This window comes from Bidens hawaiensis, unplaced genomic scaffold, assembly GCF_021521415.1.
Source record: "Bidens hawaiensis isolate Kalapana, Puna unplaced genomic scaffold, B.hawaiensis_p1.1 tig00018977_1, whole genome shotgun sequence".
Lineage (NCBI taxonomy): Eukaryota > Viridiplantae > Streptophyta > Magnoliopsida > Asterales > Asteraceae > Bidens > Bidens hawaiensis.
The window spans coordinates 109,620-135,247 of record NW_027492885.1 but is presented as its reverse complement, the minus strand read 5'-3'; the positions used below and the strand labels follow the sequence as shown (position 1 = coordinate 135,247).

The 25,628-nt window shown below is 34.5% G+C and overlaps 2 protein-coding genes and 2 pseudogenes across 2 annotated transcripts; 2 read left to right on the top strand and 2 right to left on the bottom strand.

Annotated features, from left to right (window-relative positions):
- Window positions 1-4,439: 4,439 nt before the first annotated feature.
- On the bottom strand, window positions 4,440-9,639 carry LOC143557487 (vesicle-associated membrane protein 727-like). Its single transcript, XM_077046545.1, has 6 exons — window positions 9,545-9,639; window positions 8,028-8,238; window positions 7,174-7,363; window positions 6,967-7,087; window positions 5,595-5,657; window positions 4,440-4,896 (listed from the first exon to the last, which is right to left on the bottom strand). Exons 3-6 carry the CDS (start codon window positions 7,335-7,337, stop codon window positions 4,753-4,755), a joined length of 492 nt encoding a protein of 163 aa, XP_076902660.1. The 5' UTR covers window positions 7,338-7,363; window positions 8,028-8,238; window positions 9,545-9,639; the 3' UTR covers window positions 4,440-4,752.
- Window positions 9,640-13,021: 3,382 nt separating this feature from the next.
- LOC143557486 (cytosolic Fe-S cluster assembly factor NBP35-like) lies at window positions 13,022-15,735 on the top strand. The gene is made up of 3 exons (XM_077046544.1): window positions 13,022-13,104; window positions 13,224-13,325; window positions 14,728-15,735. Exons 1-3 carry the CDS (start codon window positions 13,059-13,061, stop codon window positions 15,633-15,635), a joined length of 1,056 nt encoding a protein of 351 aa, XP_076902659.1. The 5' UTR covers window positions 13,022-13,058; the 3' UTR covers window positions 15,636-15,735.
- A 3,154-nt stretch (window positions 15,736-18,889) lies between these two features.
- On the top strand, window positions 18,890-19,734 carry LOC143557460 (putative germin-like protein 9-2; annotated as a pseudogene).
- Window positions 19,735-22,762: 3,028 nt separating this feature from the next.
- LOC143557469 (transcription factor SRM1 pseudogene) lies at window positions 22,763-24,796 on the bottom strand (annotated as a pseudogene).
- Between the last annotated feature and the right edge of the window lie 832 nt (window positions 24,797-25,628).

Below are 25,628 nucleotides of genomic sequence, written 5' to 3'. Positions count from 1 at the left end.
AGTCTACAGAGACTTAATCACTGTAATGTATTTAAAATACTTGAAAACATTTGCCATGAGTATACCTAGGTTAGTATAGAACCAATAATCATAACGATAATCACGAGAGTAGAAACTTTACACTATGGCACAATTCATACCTTAACAGGCAAAGCTTTTGGATTCGTGTATATTTCTTTCGATCGGATAGAGTATCGCTACGATAACTTGGCTATTATACTTAATATATATATATCCATGTATATGTGTGAGAGAATTCAGAGAGAATGAAAATTTTGAGCAAGAATGAACGTCTCGTTTCCAATATATTTATAGTCAATTATGGACTCCATCGTGGTACGCGATGATCATACCCAGGGCCGTCGCGTATCGCGAAGAATCTCGTAGCCACGTCGAGTCAGCCCTAGGCCTGCTACGTGGCACGCCACGTGTCTCGTCTGCGTAACCTCCACGTCGCGACACGATGGGTAGTCTAAACCCTTCGCGTATCGCGATGGAAGGATTTTTATTTTATTTTATTTTTTTTAAAAAAATCTTAATTCCCAACAAAAATACTAAGGCGGCGGCCCTTAAGCAGCTCGCGGCAGTGCAAAGTGCGCCATCAAAGCGCCACATTGCGCCCATCGCACTTCGCTCGTGCCCGTGTGCGTTCGGGTGCTCGCACCCTCTGTTAGGACCACTGGGTGTGATATGTCTTATAAGAACATTAACATAGAAATTTACTTTCTTATAAAGAGCTCACTAGTTTTATAATATAACGATGTTGGACAAGATACTTACACTTCTATTTATACTAAGGTGGAAGCCTCTCATTTCTTTTCCTCTACCAATGTAGGATGGAATTTTCCTTCTTTCATTTTCTTACTTTTTTTTTATTTATTTTGTGGTTTATTATACATGGATTGTTGTATTATTAGATTGAATCCTCATGATATTTATATTTTGGTGGGTTAAATGGTGTTCCTCTATGAGTCTAGCATTATTTGCGGTTCTAGAAAAAGGTAATTCTATTCACATATTTTTTTAAGTACCATATTATTCATTAACACATCATTTTCTCGCTCTCTTTTATAAATATGAGTTTTTAAACGAAAATGATTGAGTGATACCATTTTTTTAAAAACAATCTAATATCTTCCGGTACCATTAATGTACACCATAAGACTCAAACCTTAAATCTCTTAGGAATTTAAACACCACCCGGATAGGCAGATGCCACTAGTAACATTTATATAACTATTTTTTTTCGATCGGTATTTATATAACTAGGGGTAGGTTAAAATAAAAAGAAATAGTTTCCTAGGAATACTAAAAATAAATCATAGCCATTGGATCATGTTAATCAATGGTTGAGATTTAAAATCACCAATAACCGACATAGTTTCCTAGAATTACTCTTTAATAATTATAACCGACATAGTTTCCTAGAATTATTCTTTCATCATCATTTGTAATGCCAAATGTCAAAAATTGATTGGTTCTTACCATTCTTAGGAAACTCCTTATTCTTATTTGAACCCTTTTCTATATAACTATTATCACAATAAAGATGTTTTTCTTAATTGTTATAAATGTTTTATAATGAAGACATATTGAATACAAATGACAGAACAATAATACAAGGTTGCATTATCTTGAATAATAACAATAACAGTAATAAGGAAAATTGGATTTTAATAATCCCTATTAGATGGTATTGGCCGATAATAATTCGTATTCGTTTTATCGCCACTGGCGGTCTCAAATTCAAAAAAGTTGGCCCCCAATGGTCCCCCGTTAAGAATGACTTAACAACGTTATAGTTTTTTCTGAATTTCAAATCAATGTTTTAGGGCTTTTGATCGTTAGGAGGATACGAGTCGATTGGTGTAAAACTTAGTTTGAATAGTGCTTCAAAATGACGAAACAATGCTTCAATTCGGGTGTTTGAACTTACAATTAACCAAAATCGAGTCGTTTTGATCATTGTTTCGAGCTAAGTTTTACACCAATCAACTCGTATCCTCCTAACGATCAAAAGCCCTAAAACATTGGTTTGAAATTCAGAAAAAACTATAACGCCGTTAAGTCATTTTTAACGGGGGACCATTGGGGGCCAACTTTTTTGAATTTGGGACCGCCAGTGACGATAAAACGAATATGGATTATTATCAGCCAATACCATTTAATAGGGATTATTAAAATCCAATTTTCCTAATAATAATAATAATATTTAATGTGACATATATTCATATGAAAATTTCAATTTATTTTGATTAAATGTTTTCCTATCTCATTTATAATTGGTTTTTCTATAATAATAATACTAATAAAATTATTATTTTTGTTATTATTATTATTATTATTATTATTTTGTATTTCGACTACGCTCATGTTTAAATATAAAACTATAAAACAGTATTTTTAAAATTAAAAAGGTTATTTAAAAAATAACAAAGATAGAAGACATGACTCCACACAAATTAAAAGGCATGTTATCAAAGCATTACACGTTTTACAAACTCAATAAAAATGGTATGTGATTCGATTTTATATGATTACAAATTACTTATTGTTAATATGTACAATGTGAAGGGATTTTGAAAATTTCACGTTTTTATATGGTTAAAGAGGTAAAAACCAAAATATTAATTGATTAATGAATTAAATTATAAAAAAAATCATATTTTAATTATTTCTGTTTGTATATGTTTATATTTTATACAATAGTGTTAAAAACTTTTATTAAAAATTGTTTATTCATTCTAGGTGCAGTGGTGAGATCTTTTTAATTCTATAAACTTACAAAATTTAAATTTTAAATACCTTTACACTTTATTTAAATAATAAAGTAAATATATAAACCGACTAAAAGTTGGAAAATCAACATGTCAATTTTATCTATGGAATATTTATTTAAAACTGATCTTAACAGCTTTTGAAATATTTATTAAAAGGAAATTCGTCCTTCAAAAAAATAATACCAATAACTAATTTTAATTTATTATTTTGTTTAAATAAAATCCTCTAAAATCTCGAACACCTCAATTGTATTATAAATACTTAACACTTTGTTTTGGACATTAAATTAAATTATAGGCTTTTAGCTATATCTAGTAAACACATTACATACCCTAGTCCAATCCAACAAAGTAAATTTATCTAAAAATTAAAAAAAAAACATTATCAAGTTACAATCGAAACTATAATCTTCACTAAAACAAAAAAATATATATTACAATATAAAAAATAAAAACTATTAAAACTCTTAATATATTAAAACAACTATTCATGTGACAAACAAAAATATTAGGAAAAAAACAAATATAAATATATTTCACATTATCTCACACACATACACCACCCGTATTATACGCATTATAACTCATGAAAAAACATTAGGAACAAAACTCACCAATTTGATTCATCATCAAATTCAAATCACATGTTTAAACCTTTATTAAAACTCTATATATACAAACATTATTTATAACCTTTATGAAACTTTAAACTAATACTAATATCAATTCGTGTTCTTGATTCCATCATGTCAAAACACAGCTACATTAGTCTCTGAGACATGTTGAAGAACAATGGCGCGGTTATTCCAAACCCGAGGTTTAGGAACTACTCAATCCACAGAGGAAGGCCAGAGCTTCAAGAGCTCTACACCAACATTCCGCTAGTTGTTCGTGAACTTACACGAATTAACAACTCGGGTGGCGTGAAAAGGAAGTTTATGTCGTGTCTTAAAAGGGTTAAAGATTGTACTTTGTGTGTGGTGTTGTTTGTTAAAAGGAAAATGGGTGTTTGACTTGAAGAGACAAGTTTAATAAATAAGTGAAGAGTTGTGAAGATTGAAGACCAATTTGTGTGATGTATGCCTACTGGCCATGATTTTAATAAGTTTGTTTATATTTTAATAAAATATAACAAGCATCGATTTCGTTCGTATAATTTAGGGTTTTCTATTTATAGTTTTAACAGTTTGAATTAGTTTTTTTTTTGTTTTCCATCAACATACAGTTCCAACATTAAGACTGTCTGCTTTGCCTACCAGAAGTTCACACTTTTTTTTATTAGTTCGTGTTTATGTGTTTAAGGTAGTTAGAAAGTTGACGGTGTTGCAAAAATTTATCATTTAGACATAAATTTGAGATTTGTGACATAAATTTTGTTTTGTCATCTTGTATTATTAGTATCAACACTAATGATGTCTTCTTTGCCTACCAGAAACTTGCATTTTGTCAATTTATGAATTCGTGTTTTTGTTTTTTAAGGTAGCTAGAAAGTTGGTGGTGTTGCAAAGATTTATCGTTTACCCGTTTACCCTCACATAGGATTTGAGTATTTATGACATCAACTTTGTTTGAAATTTGATTAGTCGTTTGTTATTGTCTGATTCTTCGTACCTTTAATGATGTGAAGTTCACGCTTTGTATATTTGTTAATTCGTGTCCTTTTTAAGGTAGCTAGAAAGTTGGCGGTGTTGCAAAGATATATCTTTTTCTCGACATAGAATATGAATATTCGTGTATTGTCTCATCATTCGGAACACCATAAATAGAAAACAAGATTAACATAACCGCTACTTGAAAAACATATACCAACACACTGTTTTGAATATTGTCTTTTTATTAATAGCGGTTTAATTAAACCGAACCGAGTATTATTACATGTGATTTTTACAACAAAAGGTACACGAAAAACCAAATACAAGGATAAAAAGATGCGTGAACCAAACTGCGTCTAATATTTATAAACTAATATATTTTAACATTTAAGCGCGCCACAAACTAGTTGCCAAACAATTATGATAGAAGTAACTATGGATGCCCCAATCATAAGCTTCATTTGTGCATTTTTCAGCCACATCTTCCTTCTCAGTTGCCTTCCTTGTATATGAAAGCTGTCGGCCTGCAACCAAACGGGCGGGTCGTGTAATGGGTCAAACTGGGTCGGGCTGGTTCGGGTCGAAACACTTTTTGCCCAGACTTATTAACTTTTTATATGAAGTATTAGACTCAAATATGATTACACAAAGCGATGACGTATGTAAAGCTACTGATGTCTAAAGCGGGTCAAAAATGTGTAATGACAAAAATGTCCTTGGATGTATGGCATTCGGGTGTCAGGCTGGGTATCCTGGGACATGCATGAAATTAGGTGATACCCACCCGATTACCCTAACCCAATCCTATACATGTTTACCCGCAATTAAACCAAATATATTAATATATTATATAAGTTTAAAAGGTAATAAATAGTATTTTAAAGTTGTTAGAAACTTGAAATTATTAAAAATATAGATTTGTTAGAAGTGTAGTTGAGTATTTGATATCTTAAGTTTGTTTTCGACTTTTAGGGTGTAAGTAATATGCCTTAATAAAAAATTTTAATACCTCCTAAAAACTATATCATCTCATAATATCTAAAAACAAATTTAATAGAGTTTAAAATGCACTTTGAGCCCTTTTGACCTTTTTCCTTGTTAGCTAACTGTTTTTTATACCCGTTAGAGATAAAACAGAACATCCGTTAGTAAATAAGTCGAAATTGACGAATCTAGTAATTTTTTAAGTACCATTTTCAGGAAAAGAAAGTATAACTGTTGCCTGAAATTGAAGATTTTCCGTCTTATCAACTAGTAACTCGATCTTCTCACCGCGATCCAAAACCTGAATAGTTGCGAAAAACAGATATTATTTTAATACTCTAATTGGTTATTGTATCAAAAGTGGTTTTTATATACCAACTATAGAAAAAATAAATCAGAAACATAAAGAGTAGCCATTCCGCAATGAATATGGAACATAAACGAGTAAAAACTTTACCAAAAAGCGTATAGGTTTTAAGTTTGATTTTCTATATTGCCTTCACTCACGCTGATTATTATTTATTAGTTGTTCTAATTTTCACTAAATCCCAACAGATAATTTGCTTAAAGGGTGACGCGCAATTTCGGGTTATTGTATCGTATTATACAAACAACTAAACAGTTTAAATGCAAAAAAGTGTGCAATGATATAAAAGTCAGTGTAAAGGCTTAAACGCATACTATGAATAATCATATCTTTGCCAAAAGTAACAGTTCAAGAATCTTTAAATAATACTAAAAATAGCATCAAGAATATGTTAACCGAGCCACTTGATAACAGAGATTGATCCTATACATTGTGTTATATGTATTAGATACAAGATAGATAACTTTAAGGTTTTAATTAGTTCAAGTGTTTAACCCTTATCGCGTGTTTTGTGCTGCGTTTAATAAGTATGATTACCGGATAACCCGTCTTTCAGAGACCTGTTACTTTTTATATTTTTTCTAAAAAGAAGCGCGTTGACTAGATTAAAGTTTTTTGTGCAACTGAAACATTTATGTATTTAAAATCCATTAATCTAGACTTTTTGTGCTGTGCTCATTTTCACGTGTTGATCGTGTCTTAGCGTATCTGCTAAGCATCTCAAAGTTTATTTATTCTAGGTTATATTTTTTCTAAAAAGAAGCGCGTTGACTAGATTAAAGTTTTTTGTGCAAGTGAAATTTATGTATTTAATGTCCATTAATCTAGCCTTTTTGCTCTGTGCTAATTTTCACGAGTCGATCGTGTCTTAGCGTAAGCGTATCCGTCAAGACTCACGCATATGTGGGTCCCACCAGGGGGGAAGGAGGGGAGAGGTCGGGCCCACCTGGTCGGTCAAAATAGAGGTAGAAAAATGCAGTTGTTTCTGAACTGGAATAGGTATATAAATTTAACAAAAAGTTTCCATATACTAGATATAAAGATCAGGAAATTAATAAAATTAAATAAAATTAGATTATCATGAACTTATAGATGTGGTTACTTTGGCAATATACAACTCTTCTCATCCGCATTGAAAGGTTAAACATATCCTAATTATATTAATATTTTCTTAATGTACCACTAAAACAAAATGCATATATAAATTTATATACAACTTTTTAACTAAAAAGGAAAAAAGTACCTTCTCAATGTTGTCCATCATAATCTCTTTGACCTCGTTTATCTGTATCTTTATTCTAGAGAGCTTACTCATTTCATCTGGATGATTTAAGCAATAATCCATTTGTTCCTTTATCATAGGCCTATTAGCACAGAACATAAGGGACCATTAAACTAGTAAGCATAATCAAAACAAACTTAACGAAATTCGATAAAGGAAACAAAGTACCCGAATTCTCGGTCAAGATTGTACGCAATAGTAAACCGATCATCAAACAAATCATCATCACTATCATCTCCATGTGGATTATCATTCCCAATACTCCCACCATAAAGCTGCTTAAACTCATCCCTTAATCTCTCAAGAAACACAAATGGAAAAATTCTTCCCATTGAATCATCAGCAACAACAAGAAAAACTGCATTAAATTGATCACGCAAACATATTTATATAAACCCTAAGTTAATCAGACTAACTGTTAGGGCTGTAAATGAACCGAACGTTCGGCGAGAAGTTCAATTATATTCATTCGTTTAATAAACGAACGAACATGTAAAAGGAATTTCGTTCGATTAACTAAATGAACGAACACGAACAAAGAAAATGTTCGTCCAATCGTGTTTTTTTACGTTCTTTTATGTTCGTTAATGATTTTTTGTTTATGCTTGATCATTAAAGGCTTTTAATATTTTTCATGACCTTTCTAATTTTATCATGTAGATTTAAGCAAAATTATCAACTATGAAACAAAAATATACCAAGTATTATGCGATTGATTAAAATGTAAATTAACATATGAATATGAATGTTAAGAAAAGCACTGGCACAAACTTGGTTGCTGGACCGAACCGTTGACACCAACCATTCTCAGTTAGCCATATCATATATAACATTGTTTGTGTTCGTGAACCGTTCACGAACACGAACAAGAAATTTCGTTCAGTTAGGTGTTCGTGAACCATTCGCTTGTCCGACAAAAGCTTAAAAGACGAACACAAACAACGCCTTGTTCAGATCTGTTAGTTTACAGCCCAACTAATTGTACACAGTTTCTGAGCTAAAATTAAGATGTGTGATTATACCAAACCCCAAATCGAGCAAGAAGTTGAAGGTGTATCCATCACATGCGTAGGTGTATTTACTGCTACCAGAAGGCAATTTCTGCAAGCATTGAACTGCAATTGTACTAACATTTCCTGAGTAAGCTGTGTGTTCTGCCAAAACCACAGTTCCCTTTGCAACAAAGCTGTAAATCAATCGTCTCGGATTCAGCTTGAAATTCGTCCGCAAACCCTAGCAAAATTGCCAAATCCTAGATCGATTATTCGATTTCATACCAAAAACTAGTATCAATAGATCAAATTATGATATATTCCACGAACAAACAGTATCAATAGAGGTGCAAACGAGCCGAGAAGCTCGCGAACAACTTGAGATCGGATTGATAAAAAAATCTCGAAACGAGTTGAGCCATTTCGAGCTTGAGCCGAACCCAAGCCTCAAATAAAGCTCGTTTAGTTATCGAGCCCGATCTTGAGCTTTGTATGGGAAGCTCATTTAGGCTCGTCGAGTTTTGTGTACTTTTAAGTTTTACCTCTTTTAATCAAATTGTAAAAAAATTAATTAACATACAATAAACGAGCCGAACTTGATCTTATAAAAACAACTCACGAGCCGAGCTCAAGCTTTAGAAAAAAAAAGCTCGAGCTCTCGTAAGTCAAAACAAACCGAGCTGGTGCTCTCATGAGTCAAAACTAGCCGAGCTCGAGCTATCGTAAGTCAAAACTAGCCGAGCTCGAGCTCTCGTAAGTCAAAACAAACCGAGCTCGAGCTCTTGTAAGTCAAAACTAGCCGAGCTCGAGCTCTTGTAAGTCAAAACTAGCCGAGCTCGAGCTCTCGTAAGTCAAAACTAGCCGAGCTGTAGCTCTCATAAGTCAAAACTAGCCGAGCCCGAGCTCTCGTAAGTCAACACTAGCCGAGCTCGAGCTCTCGTAAGTCAAAACTAGCCGAGCTGGAGCTCTCATAAGTCAAAACTAGCCGAGCTCGAGCTCTCGTAAGTCAAAACTAGCCGAGCTCAAGCTCTTGCAAGTTAAAACAACCGATCTCGGGCATAATCGATGAACATCCATGATAATGTGTAAATTCAAGCTATAATAAGTTAACAGTAATATATCATAATCAATTGTGTCTATATTCACATCCAAAAACCTAAATAATTTGCCAGATCCTATATCACTTATTCGATTTCATGCCTCAGTACATCAAATTACGATATATTCAACAGCAAATAAACAGTATCAGTTGTGAATGTGTAATTAGATTCAGAGAAACTGAAATTAGCAGGTAGTAGATTCACTGATTCAGAGCGTGATAATATTAAACTCTAGAGTAACGAACTAGTTTGAAATGAGTTGATAATGTATGAATTTGAGATCTAGTTAGTTAACGGAACTACATTGTGTAGATTCTAGTGATTACATCATTACAACAGATAATGCGAGTAAACAGATAATAATAATAATAATAATAATAATAATAATAATAATAATAATAATAATTGAACTAGACTTTGAGAAGATAAAGAGAAGCAAGAGAAAACCTGCAACTGCAATGGAGATTGGTTGATTGAATGAATCTGATCGGATAAGTGAAGTTAAAAGTTTGGTTTATATTTTTGTGTGGAGAAGAAGGTTGCTTTCTGCCAATTAATATTATTATTTTTTATTTTTATTTTTGGAAGGAACGGAAACTAACATGTGAAATGAATGACAAATTAAATCTCTCTCTTTTATTCCGACTTATTATTATATTCCTCGGGGTCTTGATGTTTTAGTCCGTTTTGATGATGGACCCATCAACGGACGAATGTTGATTTTCTAACAGCCTCCAATACCGTAATACTGGTCTACGATTACGTGTAGTGGTAACTATAATTCATTTCACGTGTAGTGGTAACTATAATTCATTTCTCACTAAATTTAAAATGATTATAATAAAGTAACTTGCAAATGATAACTAAACACATAAGAGGTTTATGTGACATATGATGTTCCAGTCAGCAAGTAAGAGTTTTGCGAAAAAGGTACAATGGTAAAACAACTTAAACTCTCCTCCAATCATTACATTTTTATCTTTCTCTCTCACAAACATCATTATGTGTACAACGGTCCATTGCAAAACTAACCTCACAACAGGAACCATGGGGTGTTGGCCTCGTTTTGACCTCCACAATGCAGTGGTCTAAGAGGAAATACGATTTTCATTTCAACTTGATATAAATCACATGATTGTTGATAAACATTACTTGAACCACTTTGACAGTTGTTTTATTTTCTGTTGTAGATGTTACTAAACTTTCCAACCACTTGATGAATTTATGTTCCTTTTCCTGATACCAAGTCATTGGGAACGATACTCCCCTTGACCTATTAAAAACATGATGAAACTTTTCTCAAACGCGTTTCAATGACTTTTTATTATTTTATATAACAAGCAAAGATAAAAAAAAATGTTACAAAAGTAATGAGCTAGTGGTTGAGTGATAGGAAGAAACTTTGTGTTTCATGTGACCCAAGTTTGATTCCTGCCCTCGTCATTTGGTTTCAGCGGCACTATGTGATGACACTAGTTGGGTCCTTGAACTGAAGGAATTTGATCTCGCTGCACTGTCGTGCCTTCGAGCAAGTGTTCACGAACGTTGACCTTAGCTAAAGGATTTCCCTGGTTCGTAAGGCAAATGTATCCCAATGTGATGAATTTAGCCAGTAGCTTATTTCTATGATTCGTCAGCCGTCAAGTAAAAGTTTATAAAAAAAATATATTACAAGGGTCCTTTTTGTAAATCAACGATCTCTGAAGTCTAAACACATAACGTCGGTTATAACTGAAGTCTATAAACCCTATAGCCGCCGTTAACCAACACCAATATCTTAGGCTGAGGGGTGTGGGGGGCGCGAGAGGGGGCGCGAGTGGGGGCGCCAGCCAATAATATTGTGACGTGTGGCAGAGAGAGAAACTTGATAAGATGGGTGTTGGTAGTGGTGCTCGCGCCCCAGGACATGGTGTGGAGGGGCGCGAGAGGGGGCGCGAGCGGTTTTTTTTTTATTTTTTTATAAATGTATTAAAAAAACGTATTATTAAACAAACTCAAAAATTATTTAAAAAAACACACATTTTTTTGAAAATTCATAATAAAAAAAAACATACTAAAAATTAAACAAACAATAATATTTAATAATAAAACTAATCTAATACAAGATCATCTGGTCGCCTCGCCCACAAATGTTCAACCAACTCATGTCGAAGATCCCCGTGTATCTCACGGCTCTTGATATTTGCTATGTTATGAAGTTTTTGTTGATCATTGATTGTGGACGGTTGTGGCGGAATGTCACCTTGGTAGTTTTGGCATATAGCTTTGCCCTCGTCTTCTAACGTCATGTTGTGTAGGATAAGACACGTGTAGACGACGTCCATTATCCTCTCCCGAGTCCAATAACGTATCGGGTTCGCCAGAACATAATATTGTTTTTTTATAGCTCCAAAAGCTCTTTCAATATCTTTTCTAGCAGACTCTTGCTTCTTCGTAAAATACTTCCGTTTGTCGGCGACTGGATCTGTAAAAGCTTGAACTAACACAGCCCATTCGTTGTAAATACCATCGACCAGATAGTACCCGTACTTGAAGAGTTCTTCATTTGCAAGAAAAGATTGAGGTGGTTCAACCCCGTCGATAAGGTCGTTGATCAAATGTGACTGATCGATAACATTAAGGTCGTTATTTGACCCAGCAACACCAAAAAAAGCATGCCAAAACCAAAGATCCTGTGAAACCGCCGCCTCAAGTATGAGGGTCGGCCCTTCATGATCACCACGGTGGAACTGACCTCGCCAGGCCGTTGGACACATAGCCCATCCAACATGCGTACAATCGATGCTACCTAGCATCCCAGGAAAACCATGTTTTTCTGCGTGCACCTCATATATGCGTTGGATGTCATACGTTGTAGGTTTACGCAGATATCTCCGAGCGTAAGTCGATATGACTCCTACGTACAATATATATTACAAAATGTAATAAATATTTAATAAAAAGTAAAATTAATGTTTTTTACCTTGGCAGAAAAAATGAAGGGATTCACGTGCAACCCTTTTCGACATCTGTAAATACTCATCCAAAGCGTCCGACGAGATGCCGTACGCTAATTGACGGATAGCAGCCGTGCATTTTTGAAGAGGGGTAAAACCGGGAAGACCCCTAGCATCCTCCCTTTGTTGAAAAAAGGGATACCGTGCCTCTAAATCACTCGCTATACGCGTGAACAATTGCCTGCTCATTCGAAAACGAGTTCGAAAATCCGACTCCGCGTATACCGGTTGAGGGCTAAAATAATGCCTCATCAAAGTATCGTTAGCACCCGATCGATCACGATCACGAGGTGGTGCTCTAACCCTCGGGAGTCGGGGTTGATGGGCTTGATTTTGCAAGAGATTGACCACGGTTGCGGTCAAAACTCCCCCTACATGAAGAAGCAAATCATCCTCTTCGGATGAGTCGGAATCAGACGAGTACGACGACATTATTTTTAAAAAAAAAAATTGGGTTGTTTTTGGATTTTTTTTGGGTATTATATAGGAGTTTGGGATATTATATATGAGTTTGGAGATTGAAGTTGTGTTTGATATGATAAAAATGGGTTGATTTAGGGGTATTATATAGGATTCTGTAAAGGTTTTTTTAAAAAAGTTTGAAAGAAATGGGTAATATATAGGAAGTGTTGTATAAAGAAATAGGTAAGTTTGGTTTTTTTTTGAAGTTGTGTTAAGTGTTGTATAAAATGGGTAATTTATAGGAGTAAAAAAATTTTTTTTTTTATTAAATAAAGAGCCAACGGCTCATTTTTAAGACTCCAACGGCTCTTTTCACCATTCCCAAGCCCATTTACGCCCCACAGGTCCCGCGAACCCCCTTGCGCCTGCTTTGTTTTTCGTGCTCGCGCCCCTCTCGCGCCCCTCTCGCGCCTCGGTGGTGTGGTGCTCGCGCCCTTTCTCGCGCTCCACACCCCTCAGCCTTATTCTTCTCCTCCTTCACGCAACTCAACGGAAATAACGAAATGGATAACGGAAACCACACAGAAGTGCCTGCTGACGCCAACGAACGTATGAATTATGATTATTATTATTATTATTATTATGAGTTATTGTTTAATTCAATTAGTTTTTATATTTTGTTGATTTTGACTTAATTCATTTGATTTTATTTGTTCCTGTTGTTACAGATTGCCCGGGGACAGAATCGGAAGATGCCGGTAAAGCCGACGCGTGTGCCGGTTGCCCGAATCAAGAGGCTTCTGCTTCTGCTCCTAAAGGACCTGATCCAGGTTTTGTTTTATTATTATTAGATAATTAGTTAGTTAGTTGTTATGTGAATTAGTTAGGTTTAGTTTTACATGTGAATATATTAGGCGTGCAAACGAGCCGAGCCGCTCGCTAGCTACTTTAGATAGGTAAAAGCTTGAAACGAGCTGAGCTTTATCGAGCCTGAGCTGAGCAGAACATATGGAACTGAAAAATGATACAGAATATGAACATATAATTACCAAATATATAATACTGACTTACTTACGCAACAAAATGTGTTGATGAAATAAGTTTGTGTGATTTGTCATTGGTTTCTGATTAGTTTTTATGTGAATTAGTTGGTATGCTTCAAGGAGATTCGTAGCTGCAGTAATTAGAATTAGCAGTTTAGCACTTGTTAAGTTGTTATTCAAGGTTTAGTTTTACATATCAAGTTTTCATCAAATTGAAGTCGAAAACATTCAGAAATTGACACTATTAGGGGTGTGCCCCTTCTTGAGCTACTCAAGATCAGATCGATAAAAAGCTCAAAACTTGTTGAGCCTGAGGCTGAAATAAAACGTGTTCAGTTATCGAGTCTGAGTTCGAGCTTTGTATGGGAACATCTTTTAGGATCATCAAGTCTTAAGATTTGGTTTTTTCAGATTTCTATGTTAAGGTGTTATTCAAGATTTAGTTTTACATATTAAATTATCATCAAATTGAAGTAGAAATCCTTCAGAAGTTGATACTTTTAGGGGTGCGCCGCTCTTGAGACCTGAGCTACCCAAGATCAGATCAATAAAAAGCTCAAAACTTGTTGAGCTTGAGGCTGAAATAAAGCTTGTTCAGTTATCGAGCCCGAGTTCGTGCTTTGTATCAGAAGATTGATTAGGCTCATCAAGTTTTAACGAGCCTTGTGTATTTTTATGTTTTGGCTTTTTTGGACTTCTATGTATTAATTTCATGCTACAAAACCGAGCTCAAGCCGAGCTTTGGCTCTTTAAAGGTACTGCACACGAGCTCAACTCGAGCTGAGGTTTGTTTAAAGTTTCTTGAAATATATAAAAAAAATTTAATATGTTAAAAAAGTAATAAATAAATAAAAGATGAGCTGAGCCCGAGGCAAGCTCGAGCTTCTTAAAAGACTCACAAGCCGATCTTGAGCTTTTGTAAGTCAAAACAAGCCGAGCTCGGCTCGGGTTGTTTGCACCCCTAGACACTATACTGTGAAATAACCTCAAATTAGTGATAACAGATGAACCTGTGCATTTGTTCTATAATTGAAACACACTCTGCTTTGAATGTTGTTAGAATTCCAATACTTTGACTTAACTTTTTTCATGATAGATTTGCTTATTCCCCTGTGAAATCATATTGAATTGTTGATATTATTGATTTATATTTAAACTTTATATATAATCTTCATTTTTTGTGCAACAGATTTGGTTGCAATTGCAGAAAGGATGGCAACAGTAAAACACAAAATCCTAGTCCTATCTGGCAAAGGCGGGGTCGGAAAGAGCACATTTTCAGCCCAACTCTCGTTCGCCCTCGCTGACATGGACTTCCAAGTCGGCCTTCTCGACATCGACATATGTGGGCCCAGCATCCCAAAAATGCTCGGGCTTGAAGGCCAAGAAATCCACCAAAGCAACCTCGGTTGGTCCCCAGTCTACATAGATTCAATCGGAGTCATGTCAATTGGGTTCATGCTCCCGGACCCCAACGACGCGGTCATTTGGCGAGGCCCACGTAAAAACGGCATCATAAAACAATTCCTAAAAGACGTATATTGGGGCGAGCTCGATTTTCTAGTCGTCGACGCTCCGCCCGGGACGTCAGACGAACACATCTCGATCGTCCAGTTTTTAAAAGAAACAGGAATTGACGGTGCGATTATCGTCACGACCCCACAACAAGTGTCGTTAATCGACGTTAGGAAAGAAATAAGTTTTTGTAAAAAGGTCGGGATTCCCGTTCTCGGGGTGGTTGAAAACATGAGCGGGTTGACTCAGCCCGTTACAGATTTCAAGTATCTGAAACGGGCTGAAAACGGGGAAGAACCCGAGGATGTGACAGAGTGGGTGATGGGGGTTTTGAAGGAAAAGGCGCCTGAGTTGTTGGGTTTGGTTGCACGTAGTGAGGTGTTTGATAGTAGCGGTGGTGGTGCTGCGAGGATGTGCGTGGAAATGGGGGTCCCGTTTCTTGGGAAAGTACCGTTGGATCCTAGGTTGTGTAAGGCGGCTGAAGAAGGTAAGTCGTGTTTTGGTCAGGATGAATGTGGGGTTAGTGCAGCTGCGCTTTCAGTGATAATAAAAAAGTTGTTGAAGAATAATGTGATGGGGTGATCGTAAAATGGTGTAAGGTTATTATCCTTTGTTGAGAGTTTGGTTGTGAGTTTTGTTCTCGGGTTGAGGTTTTCTATTTGATATGGATTTATTATTGTATTGTACAATAGAATAACATACATGGACTCTTATTATCCTTCACTATAGATATGCATTCTAAACAGCCTCGTTTGACCCATTGTGCTTCATCGGGGCAATGTGAGCATTTAAAAGAAGCCGTTTGAGGCGACGCTGCTTGCACTGGGTTGGCATTGCTGACCCGGAAGCAACAACGTTGCAGTTTCAGGGTGGGTCAGAGGTTTTTTTTTTATTCGTTGTGCCGTTTGACTATTGGATTGTCAAAAGACTATTTGGGTATTGCTGGTGCTTTTAGTAGAACATGATGGTAAATAGATCAATTTCTATATTCTTTTAAGTCAAAACAAGCATTTTTAAAGTCAAAATATACATGGAGTGATCAGGGATTCGCGTAAACAACCGGTCAAAACAATGCACGTTTAAGACTGACTGTATTTTAGACGATGCTTTTTCATCCTCCAATCAAAAGCCACATCGCCTATAACGGCTATCCTTTAGTCAGCTCAACGAGTGTTAAGTGACGTTTTTTCGGGCTGTATTTCAGTCAGCGCCATTCCGTCAACCAATGCTATCGTGTGCAACGTATTCTTTTCGATGTTTATTATGTAGACTAAAAGCTTTTTCTTTCTTGGTTTGTTTAGCTTATTAGGCTTTGTCTAATTGATTGGTTATGGATATATTTATCTTTTTGTGGACTAAAAGTCAATATCTATTTTAGCTTAAAAATCTGTTAAAATGTCTATTTTTGGTATCTTTTCATATTATAATATCTTGTTATTTGCTACTACCGAGTGTATCTCGTACGTGAAACTCTCATCTTGTGTCGTCTTTAATTTCTATGAGTGTGATCGATCGGAGCCACCTGTGATCCAAGCTCGAGCTAGAAATACAATACACGAGTCTCGCTTGAGCTTCAGAAATAGAGCTTGAAGCTAGATGAGCTTGCTCGATATCTCTTAACTTAAACGGGCCAAGATTAAAGCGTTGCTTATGATGTACTCGAGTTCCCAACCAACAAAGTTAACCGCCCACACGCACCCACAGGCTTTCGAGCTCTTGTTTGTGATATCAGGCTCATTAGATGTCGGGTTTGTTGACACCACTAATAACTTGTTTACACAAAAGTTACAATAAGGTGACATATTTGTGTTCCCTAAGGGACTTGTGCGAGCCAGTTAAGTATATCGACTTTCGGGAGTGCGAGCCAGGGGACTGTGCCTGTTCAAAACTTGGTTTTTAATTCGACTATCGATGATCAAGTGTGGGCGTTATCGTTTAAAACGGATGTTGCTACGATTCAGAAGATTAAAGCCGGGTTTTCGGGCTAGATCAAGTTGTTTTGATCTCTTGTATATGTGGTTTCCGAACATTGATAATGTCTATGATTTGGCGAATAAATTTTGTTGTCGAACTATTGATAGACAATTGGGCTGGCAAAGTTATAGGCCTCAATCTTCAGTTTAGTACTTATCAATGCGAGACAAACCTAACATGAAATTCTTGTATTTAGGTTTAGACTAAATGGGTTCTCGTCAGTTTTGGGTTACGATTTTGAAAATATCAACACGTGTTTTTCCCTTTTCTTTTGATACATTTGGTTTCCTGGCCCCGAAGGTTGTGGCTTTTTCGACTAGGGTTCAGCAGGTCGTGAATAATAATTTTTCGGCTCCTAAAACTCAAAGCTTCGTTTATAATAGGATCGACGGCGCAGCTTGTTGTTCCCTTACCTGCCACTTTATTGTAACATTTATTTTAGCTGAATATTTTTAAAAATTAACGCTAAAATAAAAAAATGCAATAGAAAAGGAAACGGCTAATAAATGTTGTTGTTGTGTCAACTCGAAAAACTCGTGTCGTGTTTGAAAATATAAAAACTAAGTTTCACCGTGAAAACATGAAATTCAAGTGTACAAATTTCTTGAGGTTTTATATAACTTTACGTAAAGCAAAGTTGTTTTTTTGGGTGACAGTGAAAAAATTGACAGGTAAGTCACTATTATTGTCACTTTAGATGAGATTTTTCACACCATACGGCTCCTCATTCAATTCTTTTTGAAGTTATTGTATCCTTTTCTGCGTTTGAGAATCCCCTAAATCTTAATGTGATTACTATGTTAGTATATATTAGAAATTGTTGCCCTTTTATTTTCGAATAATGTCAACAAACGAGACAACCTTAGAATTTGTGTCGTAGCGTGTTATATGCCAGGTATATGTTTGATTCATGTATTGTTGGTGTTTAATGTTATATGTGTATGGTGACATATTCATGTAGTTATTGTGTTCTTATTAGGCTATGTTATCCATCATTCTCCTTATTCCATAATCCACCATGTTAGCGTCACCTCAGTTTTTCCTCTATCATTCAAGTCCACAATCAATCCATGTTATACACTATTCTTCACCATTTCTTTTTATTTATATTATTAAATAACAAAAAGAAACTATAAAGAAAAAAAACAAAAAAAAAATATTTTTGGTTAAGTGGGGCAGATGACAAGTATACGTCATTTGCACCGCCTCACTAATGACCAGGGGCGGCGTGGTGTGCTAATGTGCTCACGGGCGGCACCTCAACATTCCCAATGACCTGAAATGATGTATACCGGATGGTCTTAATACTATCACACCATTTATTATAATCATATGCAAACGTGAACAATATGAATATGAGAGAAGAAAATTGTTATGAAAGGAGAGGCATAATATAATATTTTTAAAAGAGATGGTATACATTTTGAACCTTAAAACGTATTAAAAAACAAATTAATCTTTATAAATAAATCCAAACATATGTTTGGCACTTTGCGTAACAATATTAAAATGATTAGTTATGGGTTTAAATCTTAATAGAGACAAAAGTACATGAGGTGTGACATCTGTTTATTTATATTGATCAAATATGATTTTCCCTGAGTTTTAAATTAAATTACACATTTTATAACACAAATAAAATTATAAAAAATGACACAATAATATAAGAAAAGACAACATTAAAAGGTTTAAAAAGCAATAAATTAATAAATCATAAACAATGCATTATATGAACATGACAACAAACATAAATTCCTAGACAATTGCTAGCTAAAAACCTTGATGAACAACATTGTGTTTTCCATAAGTTTATTCTTGAATCCCATGTCACAAGATATAAAAATCAACTCCCAATAATTCTACAATCTATTTAAATTATAAGATGATTTTGAATTCGGTACTCGTGTTTGCTATATTTTGCATAGCGAATGCAGGAGACCCCAACATCCTTATGAATTTTGTAGCACCAAACAACATTGTCAATGCCGAGTATCTCACACTCACAAAGATGTGACAAATGGCGGGTGGTGACTACCCAACAACTTTTAAGCCATTGAAAGAGAGCATGAATGAGTTTCCGGCGCTTAATGGTCAAAGTGTTTCATATGTGATTCTTGAGTTCCCTACAAGATCAATAATCAAGTTCATATACATCCTAGGGCTTCAGAGCTTATGTTTCTTGTTTCATGATCACTCAAGTAGGGTTTGTGGATACTAGTAACATACTTTTCAAACAAAGCCTACAAATTGGTGTTATTTCCGTGTTTCCTAAAGGACTTGTACACTTTCGGTATAATAACGATGATACAAAACCAGCGTTAGCTATTTCAGCTTTTGGAAGTGCCAACGTTGGACCTCAATCTTCGAGGGTGTTCTAGATGCATCTTTTCATGCTACTCAAGCGACAATCAGAAGGATTGAAGGCATACTCAAGGGATAGTTTGTTGTTGCTCATACAATTGCTCATTTTGGGTCTTTTTCATGAAATAAGATTTTGATCAAACATGTGATTTTCTTTATTCAACACTTTATTTGGTATGAAAACAATACAACAATGATGGTAAGACATATCACGTACTTTTTCTTTGATAGTGAAATTGGTTCATTACGCGTGAGACCTAACTTTTAATATCTTGTTGACGTTATATACAATGTGACATGAAAATTTATGATATGTTGACAAAATCATGTCTTTAGCTCTAAAATCATTATGTAGTTGATTAATTACTTTAATTGTATAAGAAGGCTATTTAATTATAACAATTAGAATGATCAATAAGCAGTGAATTCATATCATCATTAAGGAACTATGAGCCGACTGTCGTATATAGAGTCGAGGGTTACACTGGAAGCAGTCTCCCTATGATCCCTTGGGATAGATGTATAGTTTGTCTACATCTAACCTTTCTCTGACCTTACATATAATTTTGTTATGGGTGTGACTTTACTCGGTATGATTGTTGTTGTATTAAGGAACTATGGGCCATGTTGTGAATTTGAAGATTGAAAAAAAATCGAATGGTTTACAAGAAGGGTTAGAGTTAGAGTGTAAAATATTATAATATTTATAAACCCTTAATAAAAGACGTTTTAGACTATGCATGTGTAAAAAAGTACTTTTTTCTAGGATTTATTAGTGAATTTAGTCTTTCTTTACTTTTTTTCTTTCTACAATAGAGATAGTCACACGTAATGACATAACAATTTGAAATTAGAGGCATTTGAATCTGAACAGAATGCCAACACTAGTCAATGAGGTTAGTTGAGATATAAAATTAACTAATATGGGAGAGTTTCTCTATCTCAAGTATTTAAAGGTCTATTTTTGTTTTTACTGACACACGTGTTTAAATGAGTTATTCGTGCATTCTAAAGTTTGTATTGTTAAAGGTTTACCCTTGTTAACTTATATGAAAAGACAACTCATGAGTTACCGCTTAAGCTTATGAGTTAGCAAATACATTGACCGAACAAATGCAGAGCACACTCGGTCAATTGCATAGTCAAATAGTCAAGTAGAATAAAACAACTTTATGTTTACGTGTTTTAGATGATCAGGTTTTGTAAATTAAAGTGCACGTAAGATAATTTACCATTTAACCAAGAAAAGAATATGCCCTTAATTATTACATTCAAAGAGTCCAACAACTAAATAAAGGTAAAAACTACCAATCATGAAGTACTTACAAGTTACAATGGAGAATTGATAGTGATATGTGAATGGTGAAATGAACCAAAGATGGTTCACTTTCACAAGTCAAAAGACTCAATCCAAATAGTCAAACATCATATTCATTTATGTGTTAGTATTCACACATCCACATCAGTTATAATCCAAGTCTTGTCATATTAATAACCGTGTGATTCGATATGTCGAACTTTTATCAAGTTAACTAACGAGTGAGTCGACTCATTAAGTGACTTCGATGAGTCGAATCTACCATGTGATTTTCTTTGTTCAACACTATTTTTACATGTACTTTCATTTTATTAGTGAGAATGGTTCGTCACAAATGAGTCCCAAAACTTTGTTTAATATCTCGTGGGACTGACATGAACTTTATCAAAACCTTTAAAAACTATTTGGAATAGTTTATAAACAACAAACAAACTATAATTTTGATTTAATGTCAATAAAATTGTAACTTCAAAAAAAATATATTCATTTTATTTAAACTCATCTTCTTACAAACATTTTATTAGTCACATCATTTTCATTTACAAGAATGAATAAATGAGATCACAAATACTGAAAATGAGAAAGAATAAAATAACAAGATAAACCCAAAATTTAGTGACCATTTAAACAACCCACCAACTAACTCATGAAAATGAAAAACTACCAATCATGAAGTACATACAAGGAAGTACTGATAGTGATTTGTGAATGGTGGAATCAAATGTACTAAAGATGGTTCACTTTCACAAGTCAAAAGACTCGACCAGAATAGTCAAACATCATTTTCATTTATGTGTTAGTATTCACACATCCACATCAATTATAATCCAACTCATATCACACTCATAACCACTTGATTCGAGCTTTTAGCAAGTTTATTAACGAGAGAGTTGACTCATTGCACAACCTACAAGTGAGTTGACTCATTTGAATCGATTAAGAAATAAAATATCTATAACATCTCATTTAAACCGTTTTAAGAAATAAAATTATCTTAGCATTAATTATTGGTCATTAAAAAACCCTTAAGACTTAATAAATAAAATATCTACAACATCGATTATAATCCAAGTCATGTCACACTTATATGAGCTCAATTTAAGCTTTTAGCATGCTAACTTACAAGCACTTATATAATTCAATTTCAGCTTTTAGCAAGCTAACTTACAATCAGACTCATCTCGCAACCTACGAGCGTGTCAACTCAATAAACCCTTAAGGTTTAAAAAATAAATATCTGTACATTAATTATAACTTGTTAAAACCCTAAGATGTAAATAATAAATAAAATATTTATATCATTAATTATGATCCAACTCATATCACACCTATAACAAGCTAAATTCGAGCTTTTAGCAAGTTAACTTACAAGCGAAAAAACTCATTCAACAACCTCATAAATTAAATAAAATAGTATAAAATATCTAACATCAATTAGGGGTCATTAAAACATTTACGCCCTGTTCTTGAATTTTTTTAAATGAGGGAAAGGAAAGGAAAACTAAGGATAATTAAAAAATGAGTGTTCTTGAGTTTTTTTAGGATGGAAAGGAAAGGAGTAGGAGGAGTTAGGAAAGATTAAATTAATGTATTTTCCCAATAAGTTATCCTCTCAAAAATGGGATGATTACTAATGATAACTATTTTTTAACATAGTTATCCTTTCTTTTTCTCTAATTTCCTTCCAACTCAAGAACACACCTAATTAAAAAAAAATTCTTTCATTTCCCTTCCCTTTCTTATCATTCCCTCTCATTTTCTTTTCTTTCCTTGATTAAAAAACTCAAGAACAAGGCTTAGATTTAAAAAAGCAAAATATCTATAACATCCATTATAACCCAACTCATATCACACCTCAATTCAAGCTTTTAACAAGCTAACTTACAATCAAGTCAGCTTAATTCAAACTTTTAACAAGCTAACTTACAATTAAATCGACTCAACACACAACCTATGAGCGAGTCAACTCATTTAACCTCTTGTAATTATAAATACAAAACACTGTTTATAACATCAACTATGACTCATTAAAACCTCACAAAATAAAAAAAATAAAATATCTATAACATCATCATCAATTATTATTATAATCAAATTGTACTTACATAATCCAAACATTATCTAAACCTAAACCACATGGCAATGGGTTGTTAACTTGTAAATTCAAATAATATTATTCTATATATATAATATTACAAATAACCTCTCATATAGTCATATGTACTCTCTAGATATTATACCCATAGCTTTGTTCATACCCCAACTGTCCTGTTGGCCCTCCTCCGCCAAAGTTCGCCGGCGGCGGTGGCAGCACCGCCATTGTATCCGCCGTGGTGGTGATGTCGTGAATGCTCGACCGCTTCCTCTCTTTCTTTATCGAATTTTGCCGGAGAAAATACTTTTGTGCATGGCTTGCGACTTGTGTTGGTGTTCGAGAAACGACGACGTTTCGCGATATGCTCCGCCAGTCTCCCTTGCCGTACCGTTGAAGCCCGATTAAAAATAACCAACAAATATTAATTTACCGAAAATGAGTAAAACCATATACCAGATACCTGACCGATTTTTTCAGTTCAGTACCAGTACCAATGAAAATACCAAAAACAATAAAACAAAAGGGTATCAATACCAAAAACATAAATAAAAAATTAATACTGATACCAGTACCAATTGTGTTTTCAGTATTTTCAATGGTATCGGTACCACTGAAAATAATCAAACCTCAAACCAAATGATGCAGATACCGAAAACATGAAGAAAAAAAAGTACCGTTTGTGTTTTGCTTGGTAGAGTATCGGTATCATTTGCTACTTTCAATGGTACCGATACCATTTACGAATATCAAGAAACGAGCAAAAACTATATATTAAACAAATATCGTACCGATTTTTTCAGTCCAATACCAACGACACCAAATGGTACAAGTACCAAAAACATTTAAAATAAACAAATAAATGTGTTAACTCCTTACCGATTCAATAAATATCTACTATTCAATATCAGTATTTTCAATACCGGTATCATTAAAAATAACAAAATTATCGAAAACAAATATAAACAAGTAACAAAAAAAACATTAAAAAATAAATTTCTTTTTAAATAAACGTACAGATATTTCTTTAAAAAAAAAACAAAATTTGTTCAGTCTGTACCGGTTCGGTAACCGGTACAATATCTACTATTCAGTACTTTCAATACCGGTACCATTAAAATAACAAAATTACAAAAACAAATAAAACAAACCAAAAAAAACATTAAAAAATAAATTTCTTTAAATACATGTACCGATACTTTTGTTTTCGGTACAGTATCATTATCGGTACCCGTGCCCGTATTTCTTTTAAAACGTACCGATGTTCTTCTTCGGTCCACGGCGTGCCTTTCTTCCGTTCACCGTCTCCCTGCTTCCCGCCTTTATTATTCCCAAACAAAATCTGACTCGCTCGTAACTCCGGATCCCAACTCACCATCGACTCATCACCATCACCATCGACATAACTCGGTAACTCAACCCGACCCGAATCAATCTGGACCAAATCATGCACCAAGACCTCGTAATGAGCTCTAACTTGCTCCGGCGTCGTTCCGGGAACTGCTCCGGCGATCTTCTGCCACCTGCCGATTACGTCGTCCGGGTACATCACCAACGCCTCTTCGAACAGCTTGTCTTCGTATCGACTCCAGTTTCCGGGTTGTTGAAACATTGAGATTGGGTAAACTGGATCGATTTGGTGGGTGAAAATTGAGGGTTTTGGGGTTTTTGGAATCAGGGGGTTTGAATTGGTTGTGGGTGAGTGTTAATTTTGATTATTTGAAGATGAACTTATTGAAATTGGATTGAAATTGGACTGAAATTGGATCGATTTGGTGGGTGAAAATTGGGGGTTTTGGGTTTTTTGGAATCGGGATGATGGAATTGGTGTTGGGTGATTGTTAATTTGATGAAATTGAAGGTGTATTTGAGGAATTGGATTTGGGATTTGAGGGTTAGGGTTTCGTGAGAATGGTTTTTTTAATTGCTTGAAATTAATGAATTCGTTGAAGGTTGGTGAATCCGTGCGGGTATATATATGTGAAATGACCGCCGTAAATATGGGTTAATATTATTATTATTATTATTAATTAAATTAAATGTTAGGTGTTTAATATTATTAAAAAATATTAAAATTTAATCAATCAATCAATCATACCCAGTAAAATCCCACCGACAGCAAAGCCATAGGTAGGGTCTGGGGAAGGTGGGATGTAGGCACACCGTGCCTCTATCCGAAGGAATAAAGAGGTGGCTTCCAAAGAGACCCTCGGCTCTAAGTACATGTGTATGAAGCAAAATAAAGAAAATCAAAGTTTAACAGTTATATAAAAACTACTACTAATTATAATAATATTAATAATAAGGTCACAGTTTAACAGCAATATAAAAGCTAATAATAATAATAATAATATTAAAATTTAAAAAAAAGTTAAATACCGAAAACAAAGTGTTTGATGAATTAAATAATCTCACAGTTTGTTACATTAAAGAGTTCTGCTTTTTTGGTGCTACAACGACTCTTAACTGGCAGACAGCTGTAAGATTTTTCAAAAAACAACTAAACCAAAGTTTGAAGTTAGCGCTGGCCAGGTTAAGACAACGTAGTCTGGTTAGGGTGGAGCAACGAGTCCTCCAAATTAGAAAGTGTGTTGGCTTAAACATAAAAAAAAAGTCGACGTTCTAAAAAAATGTTAAAAACCAAGTGTTTGATGAATTAAATATGGTTTAAAAAAACTCGAGCATGATTGAAATATTTGTGTCGGGTGGTATGAGATTCGGTGTTACTAGTCTCAATTGTTCGGAACAATATACACATTGGTTGAGTCATATACTCAAATAGGTTCACTTTTAAATTTTGTTTTCCTTAACTCTTAGATACATGATTCAA